At 37.6% G+C, this 27,689-nt stretch overlaps 1 protein-coding gene across 1 annotated transcript; it reads right to left on the minus strand.

Annotated features, from left to right (window-relative positions):
• Window positions 1–820: 820 nt before the first annotated feature.
• avpr1aa (arginine vasopressin receptor 1Aa) lies at window positions 821–4,398 on the minus strand. The gene is made up of 2 exons (XM_016230760.1): window positions 3,561–4,398; window positions 821–1,607 (listed from the first exon to the last, which is right to left on the minus strand). The coding sequence occupies exons 1-2, from the start codon at window positions 4,074–4,076 to the stop codon at window positions 1,260–1,262; spliced, it is 864 nt and encodes a 287-aa protein (XP_016086246.1). The 5' UTR covers window positions 4,077–4,398; the 3' UTR covers window positions 821–1,259.
• Window positions 4,399–27,689: the final 23,291 nt, after the last annotated feature.

A 27,689-nucleotide genomic window follows, 5' to 3' on the forward strand; every position in this document is an offset into this window, starting at 1 on the left:
TTTTTTTTTTTTTTTTTTTTAAGTACACTACAGAAAAAGTTTGGGATTTTTTTTTTTTTAAGTAAAAGTGTTTTTCTTTTGCTCACCGAGACTGCATTTATTTGATCAAAAACGTGGTAACAATTTTAAATATTATTACAACTTAAAATAACCGTTTTCTATTTGAATACATGTTAAAATGTAATTTATTTCTGTGATCAAAGCAGCATCATTCCTCCAGTCTTCAGTGTCACATGATCTTCAGAAATCAGTATAATATGCTGATCTGCTGCTCAAGAAACATTTCTGATTATTATATGATGAAAAAATATTTTGTGAAAACCATGATCAATTTTTTTCAGGATTTAAAAAAAAATAAGAAGAGCAATTATTTGAAATAGATATGTTTTGTCACATAAATGACTTTACTGTCACTTTTGATCAATTTAATTCGCCCTTGCTGAATAAAAGCATTCATTTTGGCTAAAAATGGCAGTGCCACACTTTCACACTTTCAAAAACACTTTCAAAAATATGAAGCAGATGAACTGTTTTGAACATTGATAATAACCAGAAACATTTCTTGAGCAGCAAATCAGAATGATTTCTGAAGATCATGTGACACTGAAGACTGAGTAATGATGCTGAAAATACAGCTGCGCATCACAGAAATAAATGACATTTTACGATATATTCACATAGAAAACAGTTATTTTAAATTGTAATAATGTTTTACAATTTTACTGTTTTTACTGCATTATTTCAATCAAATAAATGCAGCTTTGGTGAGCATTTAAATTTATTTAAAAAATATTAAATAATATTCCAAATGTTTGGCATATGTCCATATAACTTTTATTAACATAATTGTATTTAAAAAATCTGTTCTACAGCAAGAAGACTGAATCTCCGACAGCAATGAGACGATCAAATGGAGATTCCAGCTGAAGTAGCGAGGAAGTCCCAAAAGAGATCTCAACAATATCTCAAACTGTGCTCAGATCTCCATATGAACTCAATAATTTCTCATAAAATGATCTGAGCCGCTATGCGCATTCATTTCACAGCTCCAGACTCTTACTGGATGATTACAAGTGACTCAATCGAGTCCATGCTTAAACGAAACAGAATGATCTCCATCGCATCTCCGGAGCAGTAATAGTGTGCTTTATCTCATCTGGAGCTCAATCAGCATCCAAAGCCTGGAGTTTTAAAGCCCTGCTGTGAGAGTCTCACCAAAGTGCGGATCAATAAAGTCACATTCCCAGGGGCCGCCTGCGTCACGTCTCGGCCGGAGCCAACCTGCTGGTTTTGGGCGAGTGATCGAACTCTTTCCAGGTGCCTGAGCTACACGTGGGGCTGCGGTTGGCGATCTTGGTGAGCAGGGTGGTTCTCCGTAGGCTGCTGTCCGAATCCTCCTTCCGGAAGCTCTGCTGGATCTTGTGGCAGCAGGGGAAGCAGTGAGCGAAATCCTGCAGGAGGTGTCCGCTGAAAACCATGTAGATCCACGGGTTACAGCAGCTGTTCAGACTGGCCAGCAGCGCAGACAGAGTGACGGCCGTGTTCTCCGAATCTAGACGCGCACAGACACATAAACAATGACTGTAAATGCTTGAAATAAAGATACTCTCCAATAAATAGTCCAATAAATAATTATTTCCACAACACAGTTCCTGTGTCTCACTGTTGGCTGTTTACGGTACACTGTAAAAAAATGATTGTGATTTTAACAGTAAAAGACTGTAAAAATGCTACAGTAAAAACCTGTTAATTGGTTATCAGTAACTTTCCATACTATATGCGGTGAATAACAGTAATTACATTTAATGTAATTTTACAGTAAAATACTGTTAAAATTACGATTTTTGGAAGTGAAAAAGAAAAAGTCATTGTATAATTTACAGTGAAAAACCATAAATTGACACTCCCAGAATTCACTGCATGACATATTTTTAGTTTTTTCATTGAAGTAACTATGTTTCTTCTTAGTTTTTGCTTGTCAGTTGTGTACATTAGGGCTTTATCTTACATCTAATGTTGTTAAATTAATGTTTACTGCATTATTTCAGTATCATCTGTGTTACCATGTTGGTGTTCAGTGTTTGTGTGAATGACACTGTGCACCTTCTATATATATATATATATATTAGTATTTCCCTTCTCAGCTTGTGGAAGATCTGTTTGTGATGAGCTTTTGGTTAATCGTTTATTAACATTACATCAGTTAATGAAATACGGTATTTTATTGTGAATTTAAGTTAAGTCTGTAAAACCTAAAATATTGCTACCATATTTTTAACGGTGAAATTCTGGCAACCACAGCTGCCGGTATTTTACCGTAAATGTCCCCGATTTTTTTTTACAGTGTAGCAAAGCAACACAGCAACAGTGATTAACATAGATTGTAACAGTTTATCAACAGCTTAGAACATTCGTCATCCAATCAGAATCTACAGTCACTGTCTCAGCCAATCAGCATCCAGGACCGGAACTATATGTTTATAGTTTACAAACACTAAAAAGATATAATCTATAAATATAGATATAGATGCATTTTTAAAAAGATGTTTATAAAAATAATATTATATTGCAATTTTTCTCCAAACTAGATCTTTAGACTTATTTATACAGCAGATAAAAGTATCATTAAAAAAAAAAGAAGTATAAGAAACATAAACTTTTTTTAGTTGGGTTTTAATCATTTTTAACCAGATGTTATGCCTATTATTTCTTATTTATATATAATAAACAAATCATTCTTTTTCTTTTTAGTTTGCCAAGCATACAGTAGAATGTAACATTTGATCAACAGCTCAGAACATGCGTCATCCAATCAGAATCTAGAGTCACTGCATCGGCCAATCAGCATCCAGAACCAGAACTATAATAATAAGTACCGTATATTACATAGTGTCACTTTTTAATCCAAAAGAGTCAAAGAGATATCCAGATTTATTTACACAGATAAAATAATCCATATAAAAGTTTTAAAATATACATAACGTTTTCTCATGTTTTTGTTGTTGTTGTCATTTTTAACCAATTATTATGCATGAGCGTTGCCAGATATTAGCATAAATAAATATGACAATTTTTTTTCTAGTTTGACAAGCATCATATCGATAAGCAAAAACATTGTGTCAACATTTCACAACATGTGCCTTAGAATCAACAGTCACTGTATCGGCTAATCAGCGTACAGAACAATATGTTTTATAAAAACAATGGTGTCTTTTTTCAGCAAAAAGAGGACAATAGATATCTATATTTATTTATACAGATAAAATTACCAATAAAAATGACAGATTTAAATTTTTAAAAAATATTTTTCACATTTATTTGGGTTTTCAGTCATTCTGAACGAGGTGTTAAGCCTTCTGTGTTGCCAGATATTAGCGTAAAATAATATATGACTACACTAATAATCCATTTGTTTTGATTAAAGTAATTTGTCTTGTAACCATGTGAAAATGAGGTGAAATTGGGTTAACTAAACATCCCATAAGCTCGTGTGGAATTTTAATGGGAGATTCACACATCCTAAATCTGCAGCTGTTCTGTTTAGACACACTATTCTGAACCTCAGAGCCGTTCTGGATCTCACTGAGGGAGAAGATGAAGTACTGAGGGGTGCTGAGGAGCAAACTGCTGACCCACGTGCCTGCGATCATGATGTGGGACCTCCGGGTGGACTGCTGGAGGGTCTTGAGAGGGTGGCAGATGGCGATATAGCGATCTAGAGTCATCATAACCATCATGTAAGTGGACGCGAACATGCCCATCACCTGCAGGTGCTTGACGATCCTGCACAGAAAGTCCGGTCCGTAGAAACGGAAGGTTATTTCCCAGCACAGCTGTGGAAGGACTTGGAAAAACGCGACCACTAGGTCTGCCAGGCTCAGGTGTTTGATGAACAGATGCATGCGGGAGGTTTTCTTCTTGGTGTTGTGGATGGCCACCAGGACGCTGCAGTTCCCGATCACGGCGACCGCGAAGGTGACGCTGAGGACCGCGATCTCGATTTTCGCGACTTCTTCGTCGCGTCCGAACGGGTCGGTGGAGTTGACCGGGTGCGATGCGTTGCTCAGGTGTCCCATTGTAAGATTCGTCAACAATAACAGCAGTCCAACGCGTTAAAACGCGGGCGAACGACGTGCGTAAATGGAAACGCCGGTGTCCCGTTGCGCGCTGCTCCGCTACGCTGCAGATGAAACCTAGTGGTTCAATATCTGTGTTAGTAACCAAAAAGATGGAGATTTAAATCCCACAAGGGTTGAATGATAAACTATCTCCATTTTGCCCTTGACCCAGACTTATTCAAGGAGACATTTGGAGTTGCTTTGGCTAAAAAGCGTCTCCAAACAAGTAGCTGTCGATTTGTAATGAATATCTAATGCCTGTGCAACCCAGATCTCCAAATGTCTCTCCTCGTCTGTCTGTGGCTCTGCTCAACGCCTTTTAAACCCGCCTCAGATTTCAGTCACGGCGCGTAACGCGCGCGGAGCCAACCCCACCGGTGTTCAGCAGCTCAGTTCAGTCCTTTAGTTTAGAGTACATACAGACAAACCCTCCGCCCACCCACCGGACCCTAGAGTAAACATCCCTCCTAAAGTCTGCTTTACGTGAAGATCAGCCTTGACACATTTCCATATTGTACAGAACCATAAATATTCTCACACTATATAACGCCAGTCATGTCAGGGCTGATTTATTTTTAAATACATTAAAATTAGGCCTAAATAATATGAGTGAATATAATATAAAGTATATAGTATAAAGTATAATATATCATTTAAATTGTCAACAACATGTCCCGGTTACCTTCCACTCTAAAGTTAAATGAATGATTATCATTCATTATTCCTCACCATTGTGAACAACTTTTAAAGCAGCCCATTTTAATGTCAAATATATTGTTTAAATAATGCATTCAATATATTACAAAAATAATATGTTATGTTAATTGTGTCAAGACACAAAACTTTTAAGTAGTTCATTGTTATGTAAAAAACAATGATACATTATTTAAATAATACAAACAATACATTACCAAAATAAATTTAAAAGGTGTAATATGACATTATATGACAGTTGTTTGACAACAGCTGAGAATAAATTGTAAACAGAATAAAACTTGCCACACGTTTTGAACTTTAAGACCTTTCCAGTCTTTTGCAATGACTAGATCAGCATTTAAAAAATGTAATTTCTTTTGAATTAAGAAGGATTCATTGATGTGACCAATTTGTGAATCATTTGAACAATTCATTTAAAATAACCAGCTCAAAAGAACGGTTTGCTCAAATCACACATCATAATGACTTGAGGACGTTTTACTGAACAAAAGAACAATATCCAGCCAATTAAATATTTTAGGGCTGAGCATAACAAAAGAATTGGTGGGAATCCTGTTTTAAATATGGTTGGAAAGAGCCGTCACAGTCTCAGACGAAGACAAAACAAAATGTTCTAGAAGAGTGAAAACAGGATTTCTGATCAGTAAATCAATCACACACACTTTACCACATGAAGCACATTTTAGGATTTGACAAAAGGATCTAACAAGAAAGACTTCTAAGCAGTAAACTAAGGCTGATTTGTTATAGTGTCCTAAAACTCCACATTCTTTCCAGTTGGTTTGAGTTTATTTAAACGCAGTTGTTCAATTTTATCAAGGCGATGTGAAAAAAGACTTCAGAAGCTTTAAGCAGTGAAGGGATTAAGCAGACAAAATGATAAATCATTCAAAATAAATCAAGGTATAGCTAAATTGCATGAATAGATTTGAGATTTGTTAATTGTCTGAAGAACTGTGAGTGGTAATTGCCTGTGCTAAATGCATCACTGGATAATGCACAAAAGTCATTCGTATGCTTGGCCAGATCTGGTAGGCAACTGATTCCTCTGAGCTGCATTTACATTATGGATCATTTGCTGACTCTCACTGTCTCAGTTTATTCAGCTAATGGCACTGGATGGGCAGCAGATCTGCAGATTTTGCTTCAGAACACATTTAACTTTGGACAAGGGACTCAACACAGGACCAGAATTTTAAAAACATCCTTAAAAATTAACATGCTTACAGGATGCATGATCTTCGACATTAAAAGGAATGCTTCGCAAATTGAAAATGTCCTCACCCTCAGGTCATCCGAGACGTAGATGAGCTTGTTTCTTCATCAGATTTGGAAAAATGTGGCATCCCATCACTTGCTCACTAATGGATCCTCTGCAGTGAATGGGTGCCGTCAGAATGAGAGTCCAAACAGCTGATAAAAACATCACAATAATCCACAAGTAATCCACACCACTCCAGTCCATCTCGTGAAGCCAAAAGCTGCGTGTTTGTAAAAAATCAATTCCATACTTTTACCTTTAAAACATAGTTTCTGGCCAAAATACGAGTCCATAATCTATAATAACATTTCCTTTAGAGATAAAGTCCATCACCTGTTGTCTCTCACATCAAAATACAACCATGTATTTGTTTAGAGCTGTTTTGGCTTGTAACCAGTGCTTGATCAGAGCATATTTCTCTCCTGATTCAGATGAGATTACTTTTTCACTGGAGGATTATGGATTATGGACTTGTATTTTACCTGGAGTTAAAAACATCTTAATGATGGATTTGTTTCTTACAAACATGCAGCTTTTGTCTTCTCCAGACGTTAACTGATGAACCGGAGTGGTGTGGATTACTTGTGGATTACTGTGATGTTTTTATCAGCTGTTTGGACTCTCATTCTGACGGCACCCATTCACTGCAGAGGATCCATTGGTGAGCAAGTGATGTAATGCTGCATTTCTCCAAATCTGATGAAGAAACAAACTTATCTACATCTCGGAGGGTGAGGACATTTTCAGAAAATTTAAATTTTTAAGTGAACTTGCTTCAACAACAAAAACATATATGAAACATTTTCACTTCCATTAGGTTAATAATCCTACACATTTCGCTATTCTCACTATATAGTTGCATTATATTATCTGCATTAAGTGTTTAGTTTTTTCTGCGGGCTATGAAACAGTTCTGAAGATCTCAGTAGCTGAAGCATTTAAAAACCCCTTTCTGGCAGTCCTTGTTGAATATACAACTAGTCATTGGCTATTAAAATGTATAAGTATCATTCATACATGACGGAGATGGAGTAATGGAACTGAATGTCTAACGTCATTGTTCTTTCTTTTTTCCGTGAGCCTAAGGGTAAGGTTTGTCAACCATTAATCCCTTTTCTACTCCTCTTTTTTTAGAGATAAGGAGGGATACGCATATAAAAGCCTATTAATACCCTTCCCATCCTGTGAGCCAGTCTTCTTCAAATATTTGCCTCACTTTGTCTGTTTTTTCTTCTTTTCGTTTTGGGTGCATTATACTCACCGTCTCTCTGCCAGCCGAATGCTTCCTCTCTCTGTCCATTTAACCATTTGTAGTAAAATTTAAATCACTAAGGAAAATGTGTAAGAAAAATATTACAAAAATAGCTCACCCCAAAAATATGAATTGTCATTAATTACTTGCCTTCATGTCACTCTTGAATGAAACATGGATCTTCATGCAGATCTTCAGTTCAGAGGGATCACATCTGATCTGAAAACTTTCAAGTAGCCAATATTTAATGTGAATTTTTTTATTTATTTAAATAATACATGCAATGTATTACAAAATAATACAATGATATATAATAAAAAATACATACAATATAATACAAAAATAATTATATTATTTAAATATTAAAACTAAAACACTCCAGCAACTATCTAGAAAATATAATTCAATTAATTTATGCAAAATACAATGATCACTTCTTTTAAATGACATTTACTTATGAGATTTGCCCTCAAAAAAATATCAAACTCAAAGAAAAGGCACAAAAAAATCCAAGAAACACCTTGAACACTCTAGCAATGCCCTTGCAACTACCAAAAACACCCCAGCAATGGCATAGAAACACCCTCAGAAACCACCTAGCAATGTCCTAGCAACTCACTCAGCAACTGCAAAGCAACACCACAAAAACTGCCTCAAACACTTTAGGAACCACATAGCAACACTCAGGCAACCAACCGCCCAGTAACATGATAGCACTCCAGCAACTATCTAGAAAATATAATTCAATTTATTTATGCAAAATACAATGATCACTTCTTTTAAATGACATTTACTTATGAGATTTGCCCTAAAAAAATATCAAACTCAAAGAAAAGGCACAAAAAAATCCAAGAAACACCTTGAACACTCTAGCAATGCCCTTGCAACTACCAAAAACACCCCAGCAATGGCATAGAAACACCCTCAGAAACCACCTAGCAATGTCCTAGCAACAATCCAAAACACCCCAGCAAACAACATAGCAACACCCTAGGAAACTACCTAGCAATGCCCTAGCAACCATCTAAAACACCCCAGCAATGGCATAGAAACACCCCAGGAAATCACTTAGCAATGCCCTAGCAACCACCAAAAACACCCCAGCAACAACATAGCAACACCCTAGGAAACCACCTAGCGTTGTCCTAGCAACCATCTAACAGCCCAGCAACAACATAGCAACACCCTGAAACCACCTAACAATGCCCTAGCAACCATCTAAAAGACCCCAGCAAATGCATAACAACGTCCTAGGAAACCACCTAGCAATGCCCTAGCAATGCCCTAGCAACAGTCTAAAACACCCCAGCAAATGCATAACAACGTCCTAGGAAACCATATAGCAATGCCCTAGCAACCATCTAAAACCCCTCAGCAATGGCATAGCAACACCCCAGGAAACCACCTAGCAACCATCTAAAACCCCTCAGCAATGGCATAGCAACACCCTAGGAAACCACCAAACAATGCCTTAGCAACCATCTAAAACACCCCAGCAACAACAAAGCAACATACCAGGAAACATTTTACTCTTGAAAATATTTTTTGTTTTCTTTATGCAAAATACTATTTATCATTTCCTCTGAAATGACATTTGTTTGTGAGATTTGCCCTCCAATAAATACCAAACTCACAAAACAAGGTCGATGTAATATATTGTAATTAAGCGATACGTCATGGTAACACATTGCGAAGACATCTCTGACGACGGGGAACTGCGACTGTCCCGCTGAAAACAAGCCACATGCATTATCTGTGCGCTTCCAGCGGTGAAGCTGAAAAATCATTCTGATCTCTGTGACCAGGACTATAAATTACAAGCCGGACATCACAGTCTATAAAAAAAGAGTCCAAAACTTCCCATAGACACTCTATTCCCAGAAAGAGAGCATCCTGCGGTTCCAGTCTGGACAATGGGAAGTGTGTGTGGGAGCCCAAGATATCAGTTCCTGATGTTTGACTGCAGGACGACCCCGTATGAGTTCAAGCGTTTCATGGGATTATTTAAAATTATATTAATGATATTTGCCAAGTCAAGAATGATTATTACTATTACTCATGAGGTTTATGTATGAAACATCAGTGTGTCGTTCTGAAGCATTTGTGGTCCAGACATGAATTATTCCTCAAATCATTTATCTTTTTAAGGAGAGTGTGCTGTTAATTTACCAAATGATCAAACACAACATTTACACCTGCTGGACCACAAAACAGGTGTCTTAGCAACCACACATAGTAACGGCCCAGGAAACCACCTGCCCTTGAAACCCTTTAGAAGACCCTAAAAACTGCCTAGCACTGGCCTAGGAAACACCCAAAGCACTCTAGCAACCACCTAGTAAAAATGCCCTGACAACGCTCTGAACACCCTCAGAAACCACCTAGCAATGTCCTAGCAACCATCTAAAACACCCCAGCAACGGCATAGAAACACCCCAGGAAATCACTTAGCAATGCCCTAGCAACCACCAAAAACACCCCAGCAACAACATAGCAACACCCTAGGAAACCACCTAGCGTTGTCCTAGCAACCATCTAAAACACCCCAGTAACAACATAGCAAAACCCTAGGAACCCACCTAGCAATGTCGTAACAACCATCTAAAACACCCCAGCAACAACATAACAACATCCTAGGAACCCACCTAGCAATGCCCTAGCAACCATCTAACAGCCCAGCAACAACATAGCAACACCCTGAAACCACCTAACAATGCCCTAGCAACCATCTAAAAGACCCCAGCAAATGCATAACAACGTCCTAGGAAACCACCTAGCAATGCCCTAGCAATGCCCTAGCAACAGTCTAAAACACCCCAGCAAATGCATAACAACGTCCTAGGAAACCATATAGCAATGCCCTAGCAACCATCTAAAACCCCTCAGCAATGGCATAGCAACACCCCAGGAAACCACCTAGCAACCATCTAAAACCCCTCAGCAATGGCATAGCAACACCCTAGGAAACCACCAAACAATGCCTTAGCAACCATCTAAAACACCCCAGCAACAACAAAGCAACATACCAGGAAACATTTTACTCTTGAAAATATTTTTTGTTTTCTTTATGCAAAATACTATTTATCATTTCCTCTGAAATGACATTTGTTTGTGAGATTTGCCCTCCAATAAATACCAAACTCACAAAACAAGGTCGATGTAATATATTGTAATTAAGCGATACGTCATGGTAACACATTGCGAAGACATCTCTGACGACGGGGAACTGCGACTGTCCCGCAGAAAACAAGCCACATGCATTATCTGTGCGCTTCCAGCGGTGAAGCTGAAAAATCATTCTGATCTCTGTGACCAGGACTATAAATTACAAGCCGGACATCACAGTCTATAAAAAAAGAGTCCAAAACTTCCCATAGACACTCTATTCCCAGAAAGAGAGCATCCTGCGGTTCCAGTCTGGACAATGGGAAGTGTGTGTGGGAGCCCAAGATATCAGTTCCTGATGTTTGACTGCAGGACGACCCCGTATGAGTTCAAGCTTTTCATGGGATTATTTAAAATTATATTAATGATATTTGCCAAGTCAAGAATGATTATTACTATTACTCATGAGGTTTATGTATGAAACATCAGTGTGTCGTTCTGAAGCATTTGTGGTCCAGACATGAATTATTCCTCAAATCATTTATCTTTTTAAGGAGAGTGTGCTGTTAATTTACCAAATGATCAAACACAACATTTACACCTGCTGGACCACAAAACAGGTGTCTTAGCAACCACACATAGTAACGGCCCAGGAAACCACCTGCCCTTGAAACCCTTTAGAAGACCCTAAAAACTGCCTAGCACTGGCCTAGGAAACACCCAAAGCACTCTAGCAACCACCTAGTAAAAATGCCCTGACAACGCTCTGAAAACTACCAGAACACTCTAGCAACAGTATAGCAACACCCCAGCAAACAACCTAGCAGTGCCCTAGCAACTGCATAGCAATAGCCTAATAACGACCTAGCAACACCCTTGCAACTACCAGAACACCCTAGCAACAGCATAGCAACAACCTAGGACACCACCTAGCAATGCTCTAGCAACTGCATAGCAATAGCCTAATAACGACCTAGCAACACCCTTGCAACTACCAGAACACCCTAGCAACAGCATAGCAACAACCTAGGACACCACCTAGCAATGCTCTAGCAACTGCATAGCAATAGCCTAATAACGACCTAGCAACACCCTTGCAACTACCAGAACACCCTAGCAACAGCATAGCAACAACCTAGGACACCACCTAGCAATGCTCTAGCAACTGCATAGCAATCCCCCACACAATCTCAGAGCACTCTAGCAACCGCCTAGCCATGCCCTAGCAACTACCAACACACCCTAGGAACAACACAGCAATGCCCCAGCACAGGCCCGGTTCTTGACGGCTATAGAAAGGTGGGCTGGCAGATATCCTGGGTGGGCATTTTGTAGTCGTCATATCATCACATAGAATATAAGATATTTATACTGTACATACTGCTATATTAACTATATTATATTTACACTGAAAAAAGCTTTCATGGGCAGCATAGAATATCATGCACTTTCACAACAAAACAAACTTTTTTTTCTTTATTGAATAGTAAAAAAAAAAAACCCTCTTTGTTCTCTTTCTCTAGATCATTGTTTCTACTCTTTTTAACTAACTTTTTTATTTAAACCAAACAAGGCTGTAATCATGTCTAGAACATTGGAGGGACCAATTGTTTTGAAGAAAATATAAAGACCAGACCACTATGGTAATAGTATTTATTTAAAGAAACTAAATAAATAAAGGATTTAAATGGATTTAGGGGAATAAATTTAAAAAAGAAAAAAGAACAGTAAAAGAACAAGAATAAGAATTTTTGTAAAGTAATCAATCTGAACTGCAAATAATATTTTTATTTTAAAATATGCACCCATTCAATTTCAGTTGTATTGTTGAAAACGCAAAACAGAACAACGCTATTGTCGTCATAATCAATTATAAATTACATGAAACATGTAAACGGCAGAACTACTTTTCATTCAAAACCGTGGAATTTGACAAAAAAAAAAGGTAGAATAGTTTACCTCACTGGATATTGTTGGTCGTTTATGTCGGGGAATGCTACGTTTCTTATACAGTTGAGCCGACTGTTGCAACGAACGCAACTTTCACCGCACAAGCTCTTTACTTTCAGTTTTCATTCTTTCATTAAGCATTAACAGCAATCCAAAAGGGGTAAGCATTCAACTGAACTGTATAGTCAATCTCAATTGTGCCCCTTCCTGCAAAAAAATTATCTCTTTGAAGAATTTCAGTCAGGTTTCAGGCCCCACCATAGTACAGAAACTGCACTTTTTAAAATTACAAATGACTTGCTTCTTGCATCAGACCAAGGCTGCATCTCATTGCTAGTTTTACTTGATCTTAGTGCTGCGTTCGACACTATAGATCATGACATACTCATAGATCGATTACAAAACTATACAGGTATTCAAGGGCAGGCTTTAAGATGGTTTAGATCCTACCTGTCCGATTGCTACCACCTTGTTCATTTAAATGGGGAGTCATCTCAATTATCACCAGTAAAATATGGAGTGCCACAAGGATCTGTCCTAGGTCCTCTGCTATTTTCTATATACATGTTGCCCCTTGGTAATATTATTATAAAATACGAGATTAGTTTATGCTTATGATACTCAACTATACATCTCAACAAGACCAGATGCAACTTCTAAATTATCTAAGTTAGTAAAAGATTGGATGACCAATAATTTTCTCCTATTAAATTCGGATAAGACAGAGATATTACTTATTGAACCAAAAAACAGTACACAGAATCTCTTGGATTACAATTTGCAACTTGACGGATGTACTGTTACTTCCTCTACAGTCAAAAATCTGGGTGTTATATTAGATAGCAACTTGTCTTTTGAAAATGTTACATGTTACAATGCCATGTTACAAAAACAGCATTCTTCCATCTTAGAAACATTGCCAAGTTACGAAACATGATACCTGTTTCTGATGCAGAAAAGCTAGCATGCATTCATGACCTCTAGACTGGACTATTGTAATGCACTGCTAGGTGGTTGTCCTGCATCTTCAATAAACAAGCTACAGGTAGTCCAAAATGCAGTGGCTAGAGTCCTTACCAGGTCAAGAAAATATGATCATATTACCCCAATTTTACAGTCTCTGCACTGGCTACCTGTTAAGTTCCGTATCAGTTACAAAATATTATTACTTGCCTATAAGGCCCTTAATGGGTTAGCTCCTGCGTACCTAACTAGTCTTCTACCACGCTACAATCCATCACGCTCCCTAAGGTCGCAAAACTCTGGACTTTTGGTAGTACCTAGGATAGCAAAGTCCACTAAAGGAGGTAGAGCTTTTTCACATTTGGCTCCCAAACTCTGGAATAGCCTTCCTGATAACGTTCGGGGTTCAGACACACTCTCTCTGTTTAAATCTAGATTAAATACACATCTCTTTGGCCAAGCATTCAAATAATGCATCTCATAATCTTGTACTGCAGTTATATCTGATCAAATGCGCATTATTATTATTCAGCTTGGGTTAAACAAATCAGTTTTGCTTGGTTGGAACAGCAGCTACGCTAATTATCTCTCTTTTTGTTTCTCTGTTTTTGCCACGGGATTTACACAAGCTTCAGTCTGGATCCAGAACACCTGAGAAGAGATGAAGCCAACCCCTCAGAGGACCTCAGATGATGCCAACCATCAACCAATTGATTTTTTTCCGTACATTTCTGCCATATACATTAACTGACAGTCATCACTGATAAGCTACTACTAAATATTGTAGAAAACTAATTTGTTGTAAAGTTGCTTTGCAACGATTTGTATCGTCAAAAAAAAGCAATATACAAATAAATAAACTTGAACTTGAACTTATAGTCTACACGCATTTTAGATGCTTATATTATGCTCTTGCCCCGTCCATGCACGTTAGATGAGCGGGTTACATTAAAACCACTACATTAATTTCAGTGGTAGGCTATGATACATATTCATGTAGCCTATTAAACTCCCTGTAACTCACGAACTCCCCGTGATAGCGTGCAAATATTTCTGCCCGTTTTCGCTCGTTGTCAGCCTCTGCTGATTTTCTGCAACAGACTGAAGTTCCATGTGAATTCAGTTCGCCTTGCATTCAGCTAATAAAAGAAAAATGCTGCAATTTTCTGGTGTTATTTTATTATTGTTGGGGCAGTCTACAGCTATATCTTAAACTTCTTAAAATACAGTCCACTTCAGATTGATTTTGATCACTGCATATAACTTAGCCCACCCCTGCCCATGCCTGGAGCCAGCCCCGCCCCAGCAACCAGCTAGCAATGCCATAGCAACTACCAACACACCCTAGCAACTGCATAGCAGCATCCCAGGAAACTACAAACTCCCTGTGATAGCGTGCAAATATTTCTGCCCGTTTTCGCTCGTTGTCAGCCTCTGCTGATTTTCTGCAACAGACTGAAGTTCCACGTGAATTCAGTTCGCCTTGCATTCAGCTAATAAAAGAAAAATGCTGCAATTTTCTGGTGTTATTTTATTATTGTTGGGGCAGTCTACAGCTATATCTTAAACTTCTTAAAATACAGTCCACTTCAGATTGATTTTGATCACTGCATATAACTTAGCCCACCCCTGCCCATGCCTGGAGCCAGCCCCGCCCCAGCAACCAGCTAGCAATGCCATAGCAACTACCAACACACCCTAGCAACTGCATAGCAGCATCCCAGGAAACTACGTAGCAATGCCATAGCAACCACCTTAAACACCCTAGAAACTGAATAGCAATGGCCCAAGAAACATCCCATAAACTTTAGAAACATCCTAGAAACCACCTAGAACACCTTAGCAACTGCATAGCAATGCCCTAGCAACTACCCAGAACACCCTACCAACCACACAGTTCTGACCACTCACTTGTTCTTCACTAATTGTTGAACTCTACTTAATTCAACGTCATATTTTATCAGAACTAAAAATTTTTTTACTGACTGTATCTCTGAAACTGTTATATTAATATTTATTGCAGACTGCAGTGTTGAGCATATTTTAGTTAAATTTTCTGACATTTATTTTATTTCATTATTTTTTACTGACATAACATGCTCAGATTCCACATTCAACTCTTATTATTTTGTTTTTCAGTTGCTTGTTTTAACAACTTTTCATTATGTTTCTCTTTTACAATTTTCTCAGAATGTCCTTAATTTTCCTAACTATCCTCTTTTATAAAAATGTTTTATTCTGCAGCATCCAGCTTGTGTTTGACTTTAATGCAGCTTATAACTCAATAAAACAGGCTGCGTGACTCTAAAGAATCACTACAAAACATTTGCCATGCAGATGCAAATGATTTCTACATTTATAAAATAACCAACTAAATCAAATAAATACACATAATGATCTCTCTGACTCTTATCCCTCATGGCTAATGTTTGACCCTGCATGTGCCAATGCTGGCATGTGTCTGAGCCTGTCGAATTGCGCTCTAGAGGCTCAACCTAATATGTTTTACTTACGCAATGAGAAAGAGAGAGTTTGTGTGATACAATGTTCCAGAATTCGACACGGCTATTTGTCACAAACCACTTACACTTAGAAAGGAAGCTGCTGTACTGCTGGCATGGATGCAATCGATCCCATGTGACGCAAGCAAATTCATATTTCTGACATTTGACTTTGGTATCACAGTATAGTTTGAGACAAGAAAACCCAGAACACTCTAGCAACCATTTAGAAAACCCTAGCAACTGCATGACAATGCCTCAAGACACACCCAGAACACACTAGCAACCAATTTGGAATGCCATAGCATCCATCTAAAACACCATAACAACTGCATAGCAACACCCCAAAAACAACCCAGAACACTCTAGCAACAACATAGGAACGCCTTAGGAACAATCTACACTGCAAAAAATGCTTTTCTTACTTAGATTTTATGTCTTGTTTCCAGCCAAAATATAAAAAAAAATTCTTAAATTACAAGTAAAAATTATTGTCTTTAAAAAAAAAAAAAAAAACAAGTCAAAATTAAGTTTTTGCTTGAAACAAGAAAAATTATCTGCCAATGGGGTAAGCAAAATAATCTTGCTTTCTGTTTGAAATAACACTATAGTCACTTAATTTTGACTTGTTTTTTTCTGAAAACAATAATTTTTTTTATTTCTTTAGATATTTTGGCTGGAAACAAGACAAAAAAATCTAAGTAAGAAAAGCATTTTTTGCAGTGTAGCAGCTGCATAGCAATGCCCCAAGAAAAAACCTCAAGCAACCAAACAGGAATGCCATAGTAACTGCTTAACAACACCCCAAGAAATAACCATACACTGTAGCAACTATATAGCAACCATCTAGAACACCCTAGAAACTGCATAGCAATGCCCCAAGAAACACCCAGAGCACTCTTGCAGCCACCTAGAAATCCTATAGCAACCATCTTGAACAACCTATAGCAATGCTCAAAGAAATCACAGAAGCATAGCAAAGCACCAAGAAAAGAACGTTCTACCAATTCTCTAGAAACACCCTAGCAACTGCATAGCAACGCCCCAAGAAAAGCACAGAACGCTCTAGCAATCCCTAGAAACACCCTAGCAACTGCATAGCAACGGCCCAAGAAACGCACAGAACATTCAAGCAACCCCCTAGCAACCCCCTAGAAACTACGTACGTTTTCTGGAGAAATATAGAGAGACCTAAAATCAGTCCTCAACACTGTTTGCAACTCACTTTACATCCATGTTTTGACACGCTGAGCTGAACAGGATATTACAGAAGTAGCATGAGAGGGACATTACATATAACAGGAAAAATCTCAGCTTGTTCTGAGTTTTGTTTTCATTAATTGACACGGTAAAGAAATCTTATTTGTCATTTGTCTTTCCTGTGGGAACGTGAAGCACAGAACGCTCTAGCAATCCCTAGAAACACCCTAGCAACTGCATAGCAACACCCCAAGAAACGCACAGAACATTCAAGCAACCCCCTAGCAACCCCCTAGAAACTACGTATGTTTTCTGGAGAAATATAGAGAGACCTAAAATCAGTCCTCAACACTGTTTGCAACTCACTTTACATCCATGTTTTGACACGCTGAGTTGAACAGGATATTAAAGAAGTAGCATGAGAGGGACATTACATAAAACAGGAAAAATCTCAGCTTGTTCTGAGTTTTGTTTTCATTAATTGACACGGTAAAGAAATCTTATTTGTCATTTGTCTTTCCTGTGGGAACGTGTGTTGGAAGAACTGAAACTCCCAGGAATCCTCCTCCGAAGGGAAGATCGCTAATGCTGAAGAAATGCTGTAGACCCTCAGCCGCCACATATGTTTCTGCTAAGTTCAAGAGCTGGCAGCTGAACACTTGTTTTTCTACTGTCGAGATCCAGACAGTCTAATAAAAAATTAATCACAAAAATCCAAATCCAGATGGTCTGATGTTTTCCTCGGACAGGGATCATGAAATCAACGGGACTCAATTATCATGTTACACTGAGAACTGACTCGTGTAGGCTATTCTAATGAAGCAGTGTGAGAAACAGCTCCTGTAACAAACCATCTCCAGCAACACTCTAAACATCTCGCCCCTTTATTCTGAAATGTTATGCAAAAATTAATGACATGCTTTCATGTAAAGTGTCTTTCATATTAGTCTGATGGGATTCATAAAAAAAAAAAAAAAGAAAACATCACTGTTATTACCATCAATGAGAGGTGCTAAAAACAGTCAAATAAATAAACAAATGAGCAAAAGAACAAACAAACTAATTAAATAAATAAATAAATAAATAAAACATCACAGGCTTTCTTATCTGAATGGAGAACTCTATGAAGAAAAATATAAAAATTTAAATTAAAAATAATTGGTTGACTAAACAAATGTCCGCAAATCACAGATATTTCTTTCTGGACGGTATAAGATTTCTTAGAGTACATCCAACTTTTTTATTTGGAAATGAACTACTTACTTCCATTAATTACTGCAGATGGCATAAGTGAATTAGAAATAAAGGTAGAAGAATCACATGCTTTCTTATCTGAATGGAGAACTCTATGAAGAAAAATATAAAAATTTAAATTAAAAATAATTGGTTAACTAAACAAATGTCCGCAAATCACAGACATTTCTTTCTGGACGGTATAAGATTTCTTAGAGTACATCCAACTTTTTTATTTGGAAATGAACTACTTACTTCCATTAATTACTGCAGATGGCATAAGTGAATTAGAAATAAAGGTAGAAGAACAATCTAAGTGATATTAAATCATGATAGATTATAAATTCTGAAATGTTATGTGAGAATTAATGACGTGCTTTCATGCATGTTTCATACTAGTCTGATTGGATTAATAAAAAAGGATAAATCTTACAATTATTACCATAAATGAGGAGAGGCCCTAAAAAAAATAAAAATACAAAAATAAAATCACAATCACAGACATTCTTATCGGAGTGGAGATTTCTATGAGAAAAATATTAAAATTGAAATAAAAAAATAAATCACTAAATGAAGACTCAGTGTTGGGGAAAGTTACTTCTAAAAGTAATAAATTACAATATTGCGTTACTCCCTAAAAAAGTAACTAATTATGTTAGTTACTTTTTAAGGAAAGTAATGTGTTACTTTTGTGTTACTTTTCAAATCTGGGCTGGCTTGTTTGTTTTGTTAGTGCTGTCCAACGATTAATCGCGATTAATCGCATCCAAAATAAAGGTTTTTGTTTACATAATATATGTGTGTGTACTGTGTATATTTATTATGTGTATATATATATATAAATACACACACACATGCATGCATATATTTTGAAAACATTTACATGTATTTACATGCATATATGTATATTATTATAATTTATATTGTTTATAAATATATTTAATATATAAACATAACATATTTTCTTAAATATACACATGCATGTGTGTGTATTTATATATACATAATAAATATACACAGTACTATATTAAACAGAGACTTGCTTGAAATTCCCCAAAATATTAACTTTGCAGTACTCAGAGCTGGGTAGATTACTTACAAATTGTAGTCCGTTGCTTATTCCAAATAACATGACAAAAATTTTAGTTAGTAATGTAACCCGTTACATTACATATTTTAGGTAATACAATCAGACTACTTTTTGATCAGCTACTTTTAGACTACTTTTGACCTAACTTGCTAATCGCATTGACTTAAATAGGATAATCTTGTACCATATTGATATAAAAATATAAAGAGGGTAAAAATGATATTCCATTTGTTATTATTAACAACATGAAGTGCATTTAACATTATGAACTGGAGTTTATATAAAAACTGCAGAGGGTTTGCCAGTTTAATAAAAAGCTAATAATGAATTAAATCATAAAAATGTAAAATTAAAATAAATCATTTTAAAATAACAACAATCAAAATAAAACACTTACTAAATAAAATTGTTTACCTGCATGTCATGTGACCATTAACCAATGTCAGAGAAAATAGGATAATCTTGTACCATATTGATATAAAAATATAAAGAGGGAAAAAATGATATTCCATTTGTTATTATTAACAACATGAAGTGCATTTAACATTATGAACTGGGGTTTATATAAAAACTGCAGAGGGTTTGCCAGTTTAATAAAAAAAAGCTAATAATGAATTAAATCATAAAAATGTAAAATTAAAATAAATCATTTTAAAATAACAACAATCAAAATAAAACACTTACTAAATAAAATTGTTTACCTGCATGTCATGTGACCATTAACCAATGTCAGAGAAACATAAACATGCAAATGCCTGTTACTGTGATGTGTTACTGTACTGTCATTTATTACCATAAAATCTGTCTGAGTGATCATTTAAAATAAAAAATGTATTTATTCATCAGTAGTTAATACAATGCTGAAATGTTGAGAAAATTACTGAAAGGATTTTTGTAAATCCAGTGGTCAAATTATGTGTGGCCTCTCAATTTTCTGTGTAATTATTGGTCTTTGTGTGAATATCCACAAAACTGGAAGACTTTCTGAGTGTATGCAAGTGGTAAGCTATTCTAAAAAAGGAAAATTTAAAAGATAATCATGTAATCAATAAAAAAGTAACCGTAATCGAATTATAAGTACCTAATCTTTAGAATCTGATTATGTAATCTACTGTAGATTACATGTAAACAGTTACTACCCAGCACTGGCAGTACTTATATTAAATAGAACCTGAAAGCAAATATTAGATTTGCATTAATAAAGGTTCAAATCATCTGCAGTGGAATCGAAAAGTATTTGGACACACAAGTCATTTTTAAAAGTGTCTGAATATCAAACGATCAAAGCAATATATGAACATCGTGAACAATGAATACTATTCATTAAATCAAACCAATTCGAGCAAACCAACTTGTTGAAAAATTGGCTTGTTATTGGAAAGGCTAATTTTAGTTAGTTACTCCACAACGCTGACCCCAGATCATTGTGAAGTGATGATTGTTGCCAATGACCCTTTTCTATCCCCAGGCCACCCTGATCTCTCCTGAGTTTGTCTCTGAACCCTTGCAATGAACTAGGACGGATGTCTGCTATTTTTAGCACTAAATTCGCCCATAATAGAAACCAGTTCTGTTTACATTTTGGCCCCCGTTAGAACATACAGAAACATGCGTGCTCACACACAGCAGCAGCCATGCAGTACAACCATCTGGTCATGACCCATCGACAAATTAGTGGATGGGAGCCCTTGGAATCAGAGTGTGATGAATCGCATGGTTACCTACGGCATAGGCCTTGTGAGACCACCCAGTGCCTCTCCATTCAGAAGCTGTTGTCTGGCATACAATTATACATTTACACCCTCCTGCAGGGTTGCTTTTAATTGCTCGTACTTAGAGTTTGGAGTTTGTTCAAAGTATTAAAATGGCAAACTACCCAGGCAACTGGTAACCACCAAGAACACCCTAACAACCACTCAGAACACCTTAAACTTTTAATAAATAAATTAATAAAGTAATCAGGATATCCCAGCACACACCCAGCAACAGCATAGCAACCACCCTGAACACCCTTACAACTACAGTACCTAGTAACATCATAGCAACCATCCAAAACACCATAGGATCTACCTATCAACAGTATAGCAACCACACAGAACACCAGAGACACTGCTTAGCAACAGTATAGCAACCATATAGAACACCCTAAAATTACTCAGCAACAATATAACAACCACATGGAACACCTTAGCGACTGCCTTGCAACAGTACTGCAACCATCCAGGACACCCTAGCAACAGTTTATAGCAACTACCCAGAACACCCTAGCAAATGCCTAGCAACCATCCAAAACGCCCTAGTAACCACTGAGAATACCACCGGGAATATCACTGAGAAACCTTAAATCACTCAGAACATCCCAGCATCTACCAAGCAATGGCACATCAACCATCCAAAACACCCTAGCAACAGTGTATCTAACACTGAAAATACCCTAAACATAGACCAATAATAAACTGCTCAGAATATCCTAGCAACAGCCTAGCAACCACAGAGAACACCCTAGAAACGACATGGCATAGCAACCACCCAAAACACCATTACAACTACAGTACCTAGCAACAGCATAGCAACCATCCAAAACATTTTAGCACCTACCTAGAAATAGCATTAAAGGGGTCATATGATGCGATTTCAATTTTTCCTTTCTCTTTGGAGTGTTACAAGCTCTTGGTGCATAAAGAAGATCTGTAAAGTTGCAAAGACTAAAGTCTCAAATCCAAAGAGATATTCTTTATAAAAGTTAAGAGTCAGCCACGCCAACCTAAAACGGCTCGTTCTAACATGCCCCCACATGTCTACGTCACTATGTGGGAAGATTTGCATAACGCCGCCCAAATGTTCACGCAAAGAAAGAAGGCGTAACTTTTATTCTCGCTGTAGTATTGTTGTTGCCGCCATGTCGTGAAAGCACTGTGTGCTTCGTTGTGAAAGCCAAAATACTTTGTTTGATCTTCCAAAAGAGGAAGATATCCGCTTCGTCATGCCTGGAGCTGATCCGTGCTGGTCGCTAAGGAAATAAATCAACTTCGCGCTGTGGATCGCCGGATCGGCTTTCACCGTGTACAAAGCGGCGTTCAGCCCGGGGTCGTCACATGTGGTTGCCGCAGGCATCACAATATGGTAAGGGGCGTAACATTTCCGTCACACGCTTGAGGAATTCGGCCAATCACAACGCACTGGATAGCTGGCAAATCAAAGCTCACCTCGCTTTTTCAGACCGATGAGCTTTGTAAAAATCTACGCATTTCAGAAAGGCGGGGCATAGAGGAGAAACAATAATGTACAGTATGTGGAAAATAATGTGTTTTTTTAACCTTAAAATGCATAAACACATTTCATTACACCAAATACACAAAATAATGTTATTTTTAGCAGCATCATATGACCCCTTTAACAACTACACAGGAAACCAAAGCAACTGCCTAGCAACAGTATAGCAACCACATAGAACACCCTATGAAATACCCAGCAACAATATACTGTAACAACCACCTTTAACACCCTAGAAACCGTCTAGCAACAGTATTGCAACTACCCAGAACACCCTAGCAATTGCCTAGCAACCATCCAAAACACCATAGCAACTGCATAGTAACCACTGACAATACCTTAAACATGGGAATTAACCACTTAGAATGTCCCAGCATCTACCAAGCAACGCAACAGCAACCATCCAAAACAACATAGCAACTACCTAGCAACAGTTTATAGCACCACCTAAAACACCCTAGAAACTGCATAGCAACCATCCAGAACACCCTTACAACTGCGTAGCAACATTATAGGAACTGTCCAGAGCACCCTAGCAACAGTTTATAGCAACTACCCAGAACACCCTAGTAACAGTCCAGCAATGTGATAACAAACACCCAGAATACCCAGAATGGCTAATGCATAGCAACATGGTAACAACCCCTCAGAGCACCTTAGAAACTGCATAAAATCACCCTGAAAACCACCTCAAATGTTTTGGAAGAGTGTTTTCACATTGTCTTCATTAAAAGTAAAGTTATAGGTCCTCATTAATATCAGACATACATGGAAATGCATGAATAAACTCCCCTCACTGACTATCAGCTGGTATGAGGGAAATACAGCGGCCTGATATCATGAGGACTGGCAGGCACGTTATCGCAGTTCATTATAGGATGAGAAGTGTTTGTGAGAGTGACAGACCTGATAAAGACCCTCGTCAGGACAGGAGAGAGTGAGTACGATTACAAACCTCTTGTACTTCTCCAAATCTCTTCAGCTAATTAAAATACACCAGGAGGAATTCACTATGAATGACTGGCACGATTATATAGTGCATTCAATCCTCAGTCCTCTTATTCTGGCCAGTGATTTTGATAATGATAATTAAACAATATTTTTCTGAGTGTGGTTTTGTGCTGGTAAAAAAAAAAAAAAAAAACTAAAACCACCAGTAGGTGGCGCCAAGTCTCTTTCGGAGTCATTCGTTGAATCATTCGTTCAAACAATTCGTTCAAAATGACTGCTTTATTTGGAAACCAACCAAGTGGCTTGTCTTTATGAATGGATCATTGAACCACTGACTCAAATAATTTGTTCAAAACAGATTAATTCAACTCACTCACTATTAACTTCTTGTTTGTTGATCTGCTGTATAAAATCAATACGTGCTGATATTCGGGAAAACTGAATCTTTCTTGTGTGATATTGGTTAACGATCATGTCTTATTTATAAAAATCAAAAACCTATATAGGGATATTTTTTGCTTTAATAACTTTAATTATATGGGCATTCTAACTATATTCAATGCTTTTGGACGCTAAAGACATACACGCACACACACACACACGCATATATATATATACACTGAACAAAATTATAAAGGTAACACTTTTGTTTTTGCCCCCATTTTTCATGAACTGAACTCAAAGATCTAAGACTTTCTGCACAAACTGTCAGACACCGTCTCAGGGAAGCTCATCTGCATGCTCGTCATCCTCATCGGGGTCTCGACCTGAATACAGTTCGTCATCGTAACCGACTTGAGTGGGCAGATGCTCACATTCGATGGCCTCTGGCACTTTGGAGAGGTGTTCTCTTCACAGATGAATCCCGGTTTTCAGGGATTCATGAAAATCCTGTTATACAGGGCAGATGGCAGACAGCGTGTATGGCGTCGTGTGGGTGAGCGGTGTGCTGATGTCAATCGTTGTGGATCGAGTGGCCCATGGTGGCAGTGGCGTTATGGTATGGGCATGCGTATGTTATGGACAACGAACACAGGTGCATTTTATTGATGGCATTTTGAATGCACAGAGATACCGTGACGAGATACTGAGGCCCATTGTTGTGCCATTCATCCACGACTAGGCAAGGTGAATATCTTACAATAAAACAAAATCTAAGAAAAAAATGTTGATGTACAAACTATAAAATAATAAAATAATATAAAACTAAACTAAAAACAGTGTTTGGAAAAACTAGCCAAAATGTAAAGTACCTATGGAAGCCCGTTTTCGCCACTGACTAAAAAATTAAAGGGGTCATATGATGTTGTTAAAAATATCATTATTTTGTGTATTTGGAGTAGTGAAATGTGTTTATGTGGTTTAAGGTTAAAAAAACACATTATTTTCCACATACTGTACATTATTGTTTCTCCTCTATGCCCCGCCTTTCTGAAACGCGTTGATTTTTACAAAGCTCATCGGTCTGAAAAGCGAGGTGTGCTGTGATTGGCCAGCTATCCAGTGCGTTGTGATTGGCCGAATACCTCAAGCGTGAGATGGAAATGTTACGCCCCTCACCATACTGTGATGCCCTGTCCTGGGGCTAAAGTGAGGAATGGCGGGAGGGTTAGAGTGAGCAGAGGCGGGGGGGCTTGAGAACGGCACGGCCGGCGATTTCGACGAAGGAGCGTCCGGAAGGACATGTGATGACCCCGGGCTGGACTCCGCTTCGTCCACGGTGAAAGCCGATCTGGCGATCCACAGCACAAAGTTGTAGTATTTCCTCAGCGACCAGCACAGATCAGCTCCAGGCATGACGAAGCAGATATCGTCCTCTTTTGGAAGACCAAACAAAGTAGTTTCGCTTTCACAACGAAGCACACAGTGCCTTTACGACATGGTGGCGGAAACAACAAAACTACAGCGAGAATAAAAGTCACGCCTTCTTTCTTAAGATTTGCGTTATGCAAATCTTCCCACATAGCGACGTAAATATGTGGAGGCGTGTTAGAACTAGTTGTTTTAGGTAGGCGTGGTTGACTCTTAACTTTTATAAAGAATATCTCTTTGGATTTGAGACTTTAGTCTTTGTAACTTTACAGATCGTAACACTCCAAAGAGAAAGGAAATTGAAGAATTGAAATCGCATCATATGACCCCTTTAAAAGGGCTGTGACTTTTTATCTTACAATACTGACTGTTTTTTTTCTCACAATTGCGAGTTTATATCACACAATTCTGAGAAATAGTCACAATTCTGAGAAATAAAGTAAGAATTGCAAGATACAAACACAATTTCACAATTGCGAGAAAAACGCAAGATACACAATTGCGAGAAAAAAGTCAGAATTGTGAGATTTAAACTCGCAATTGCGAGAAAAACTTTACATGTGGGACATTATATCCCACAATTCTGACTAGAACTAGAAATTGCAAGTTTTATCTCACAATTCTTTGAAAAAAGCCAGAGGTTTGTTTTGTTACATTTAAATGGACATTGCGTTTTTCTAGTTGTACAGGTTAAGCAATGTTAAGACACTAATAAATTATAGAGTTTTTTTGGACTCGGACTTGATTTTGGACTCGGACTTGTCTCGGACTCGATTGGTTAAAGACTCAGACTCGACTTAGGTGGACTCGAGCCCAACAATAATAAGCAGCTACTTCCCATGTCCATTATAAAGTCATCAGCGAGCTTGTTGTTATCTGATAACTCCCCTTCTTCTGGTCTGGCCAAGATCCCAGATAAAGTTCAATTTCCCAGCCAGCCTCGGAATTCACACTGTAAAAACCCTGCAAAAAATGCACAAGGTTAATGAAGAAAATATGCTATATGACAGCAACAAGTTATTTATACGGGGTGTCTGATTATTAGGCACGTAGTGTACTCGTCTAGTTACACAAGCTTGGTTGCATGTGTTATTTCATTCTGAAATGTGTCAAAAAGGGTTTGTCAAGGGTTAATGGATATGATGTCATGTTCCTTTAATTTTTTGCTATACTAAAACAACAATATAAAGGTACATTCTTTGTGGTATTGTGTCTCCAAATCCAGAAACATTAAAAGGAGAGTTTCTTCCAATACTGGAATCAAAAGGACAATATCAGACAAACACAAATGCACCAATGCACCATGTATTTAATAAAGTTCACAAAAATCCCATGACTGGAACTTTACAATATATACCGCTTCTAGGAATGCTACTGCATATTTTGTGTTTAACACTGACCACTATTGCATGGCTTTGCATTTGCTTTGTTTTTCTGAGATGACGCCAAACCAGATTCACTCAGCATTCCTCAACCTACGCAGAATTTTAGTCAAGACTATACAATGCATAGAAGCAATGCCGCTAACTGAAGACTGAAAGGCTGGGGAGGGATCGTCGGCTTCTGGAAAACTTGTTTTCATTCAACCGGACACATCTTTGGACTGGTTGTGCTGCATGAGGCATGCTCATCATGAAAGTCCAATATATGTTATATAAACAAGTGGCTGGTCAAAAGGCGATAAGAGAGTTTGTGGGATACCTCAGATATTCAGTTTGGTGCACAGCGTATCTTCCTGTGAAATGCACCGACATTCTGCACTTGAATCGGACAAATAAACACCAAAATGTTGCACAATCCTAATCAAGAAAAATCACTCAGTATAATGGCAGAGGCATGTGGCTATTGGGAAAGAAAAACATATTAATTCAATGAAAAATTTCCCACATTCCCCTGAGATTATCAACCAAATTTATAAGCTGCCATGATGATCATTATGGCTCATTAATAAAGGTCAAGGTGCCAGACTGCTTAGGGAGTCCTCTTGTTAAGGTGCCGTGTTACGCCTCCTTGAAATGTCACCCAGTCAGCGTTGTCATAGGGATACACTTGAATACCTCTTTACATTCAACCCTAAATAATGCTTCTGATGCACACGATATTATATTTTCATGCTGTATGTGAGATACAAATGTAAATGTAGACCTCTGTTTAGATCATCCAAATGTTTTATTGCATTACATGCTTAAACAGTTTCAGTTTCTGTAACAGATTCAAAAGGTTTCGGTGAACAGTCCTTAAAAGAAACTTTTTTTGTTCCTGA

This window comes from Sinocyclocheilus grahami, unplaced genomic scaffold (genome assembly GCF_001515645.1).
Source record: "Sinocyclocheilus grahami isolate Dianchi unplaced genomic scaffold, SAMN03320097.WGS_v1.1 scaffold377.1, whole genome shotgun sequence".
Classification (NCBI taxonomy): Eukaryota; Metazoa; Chordata; class Actinopteri; order Cypriniformes; family Cyprinidae; genus Sinocyclocheilus; species Sinocyclocheilus grahami.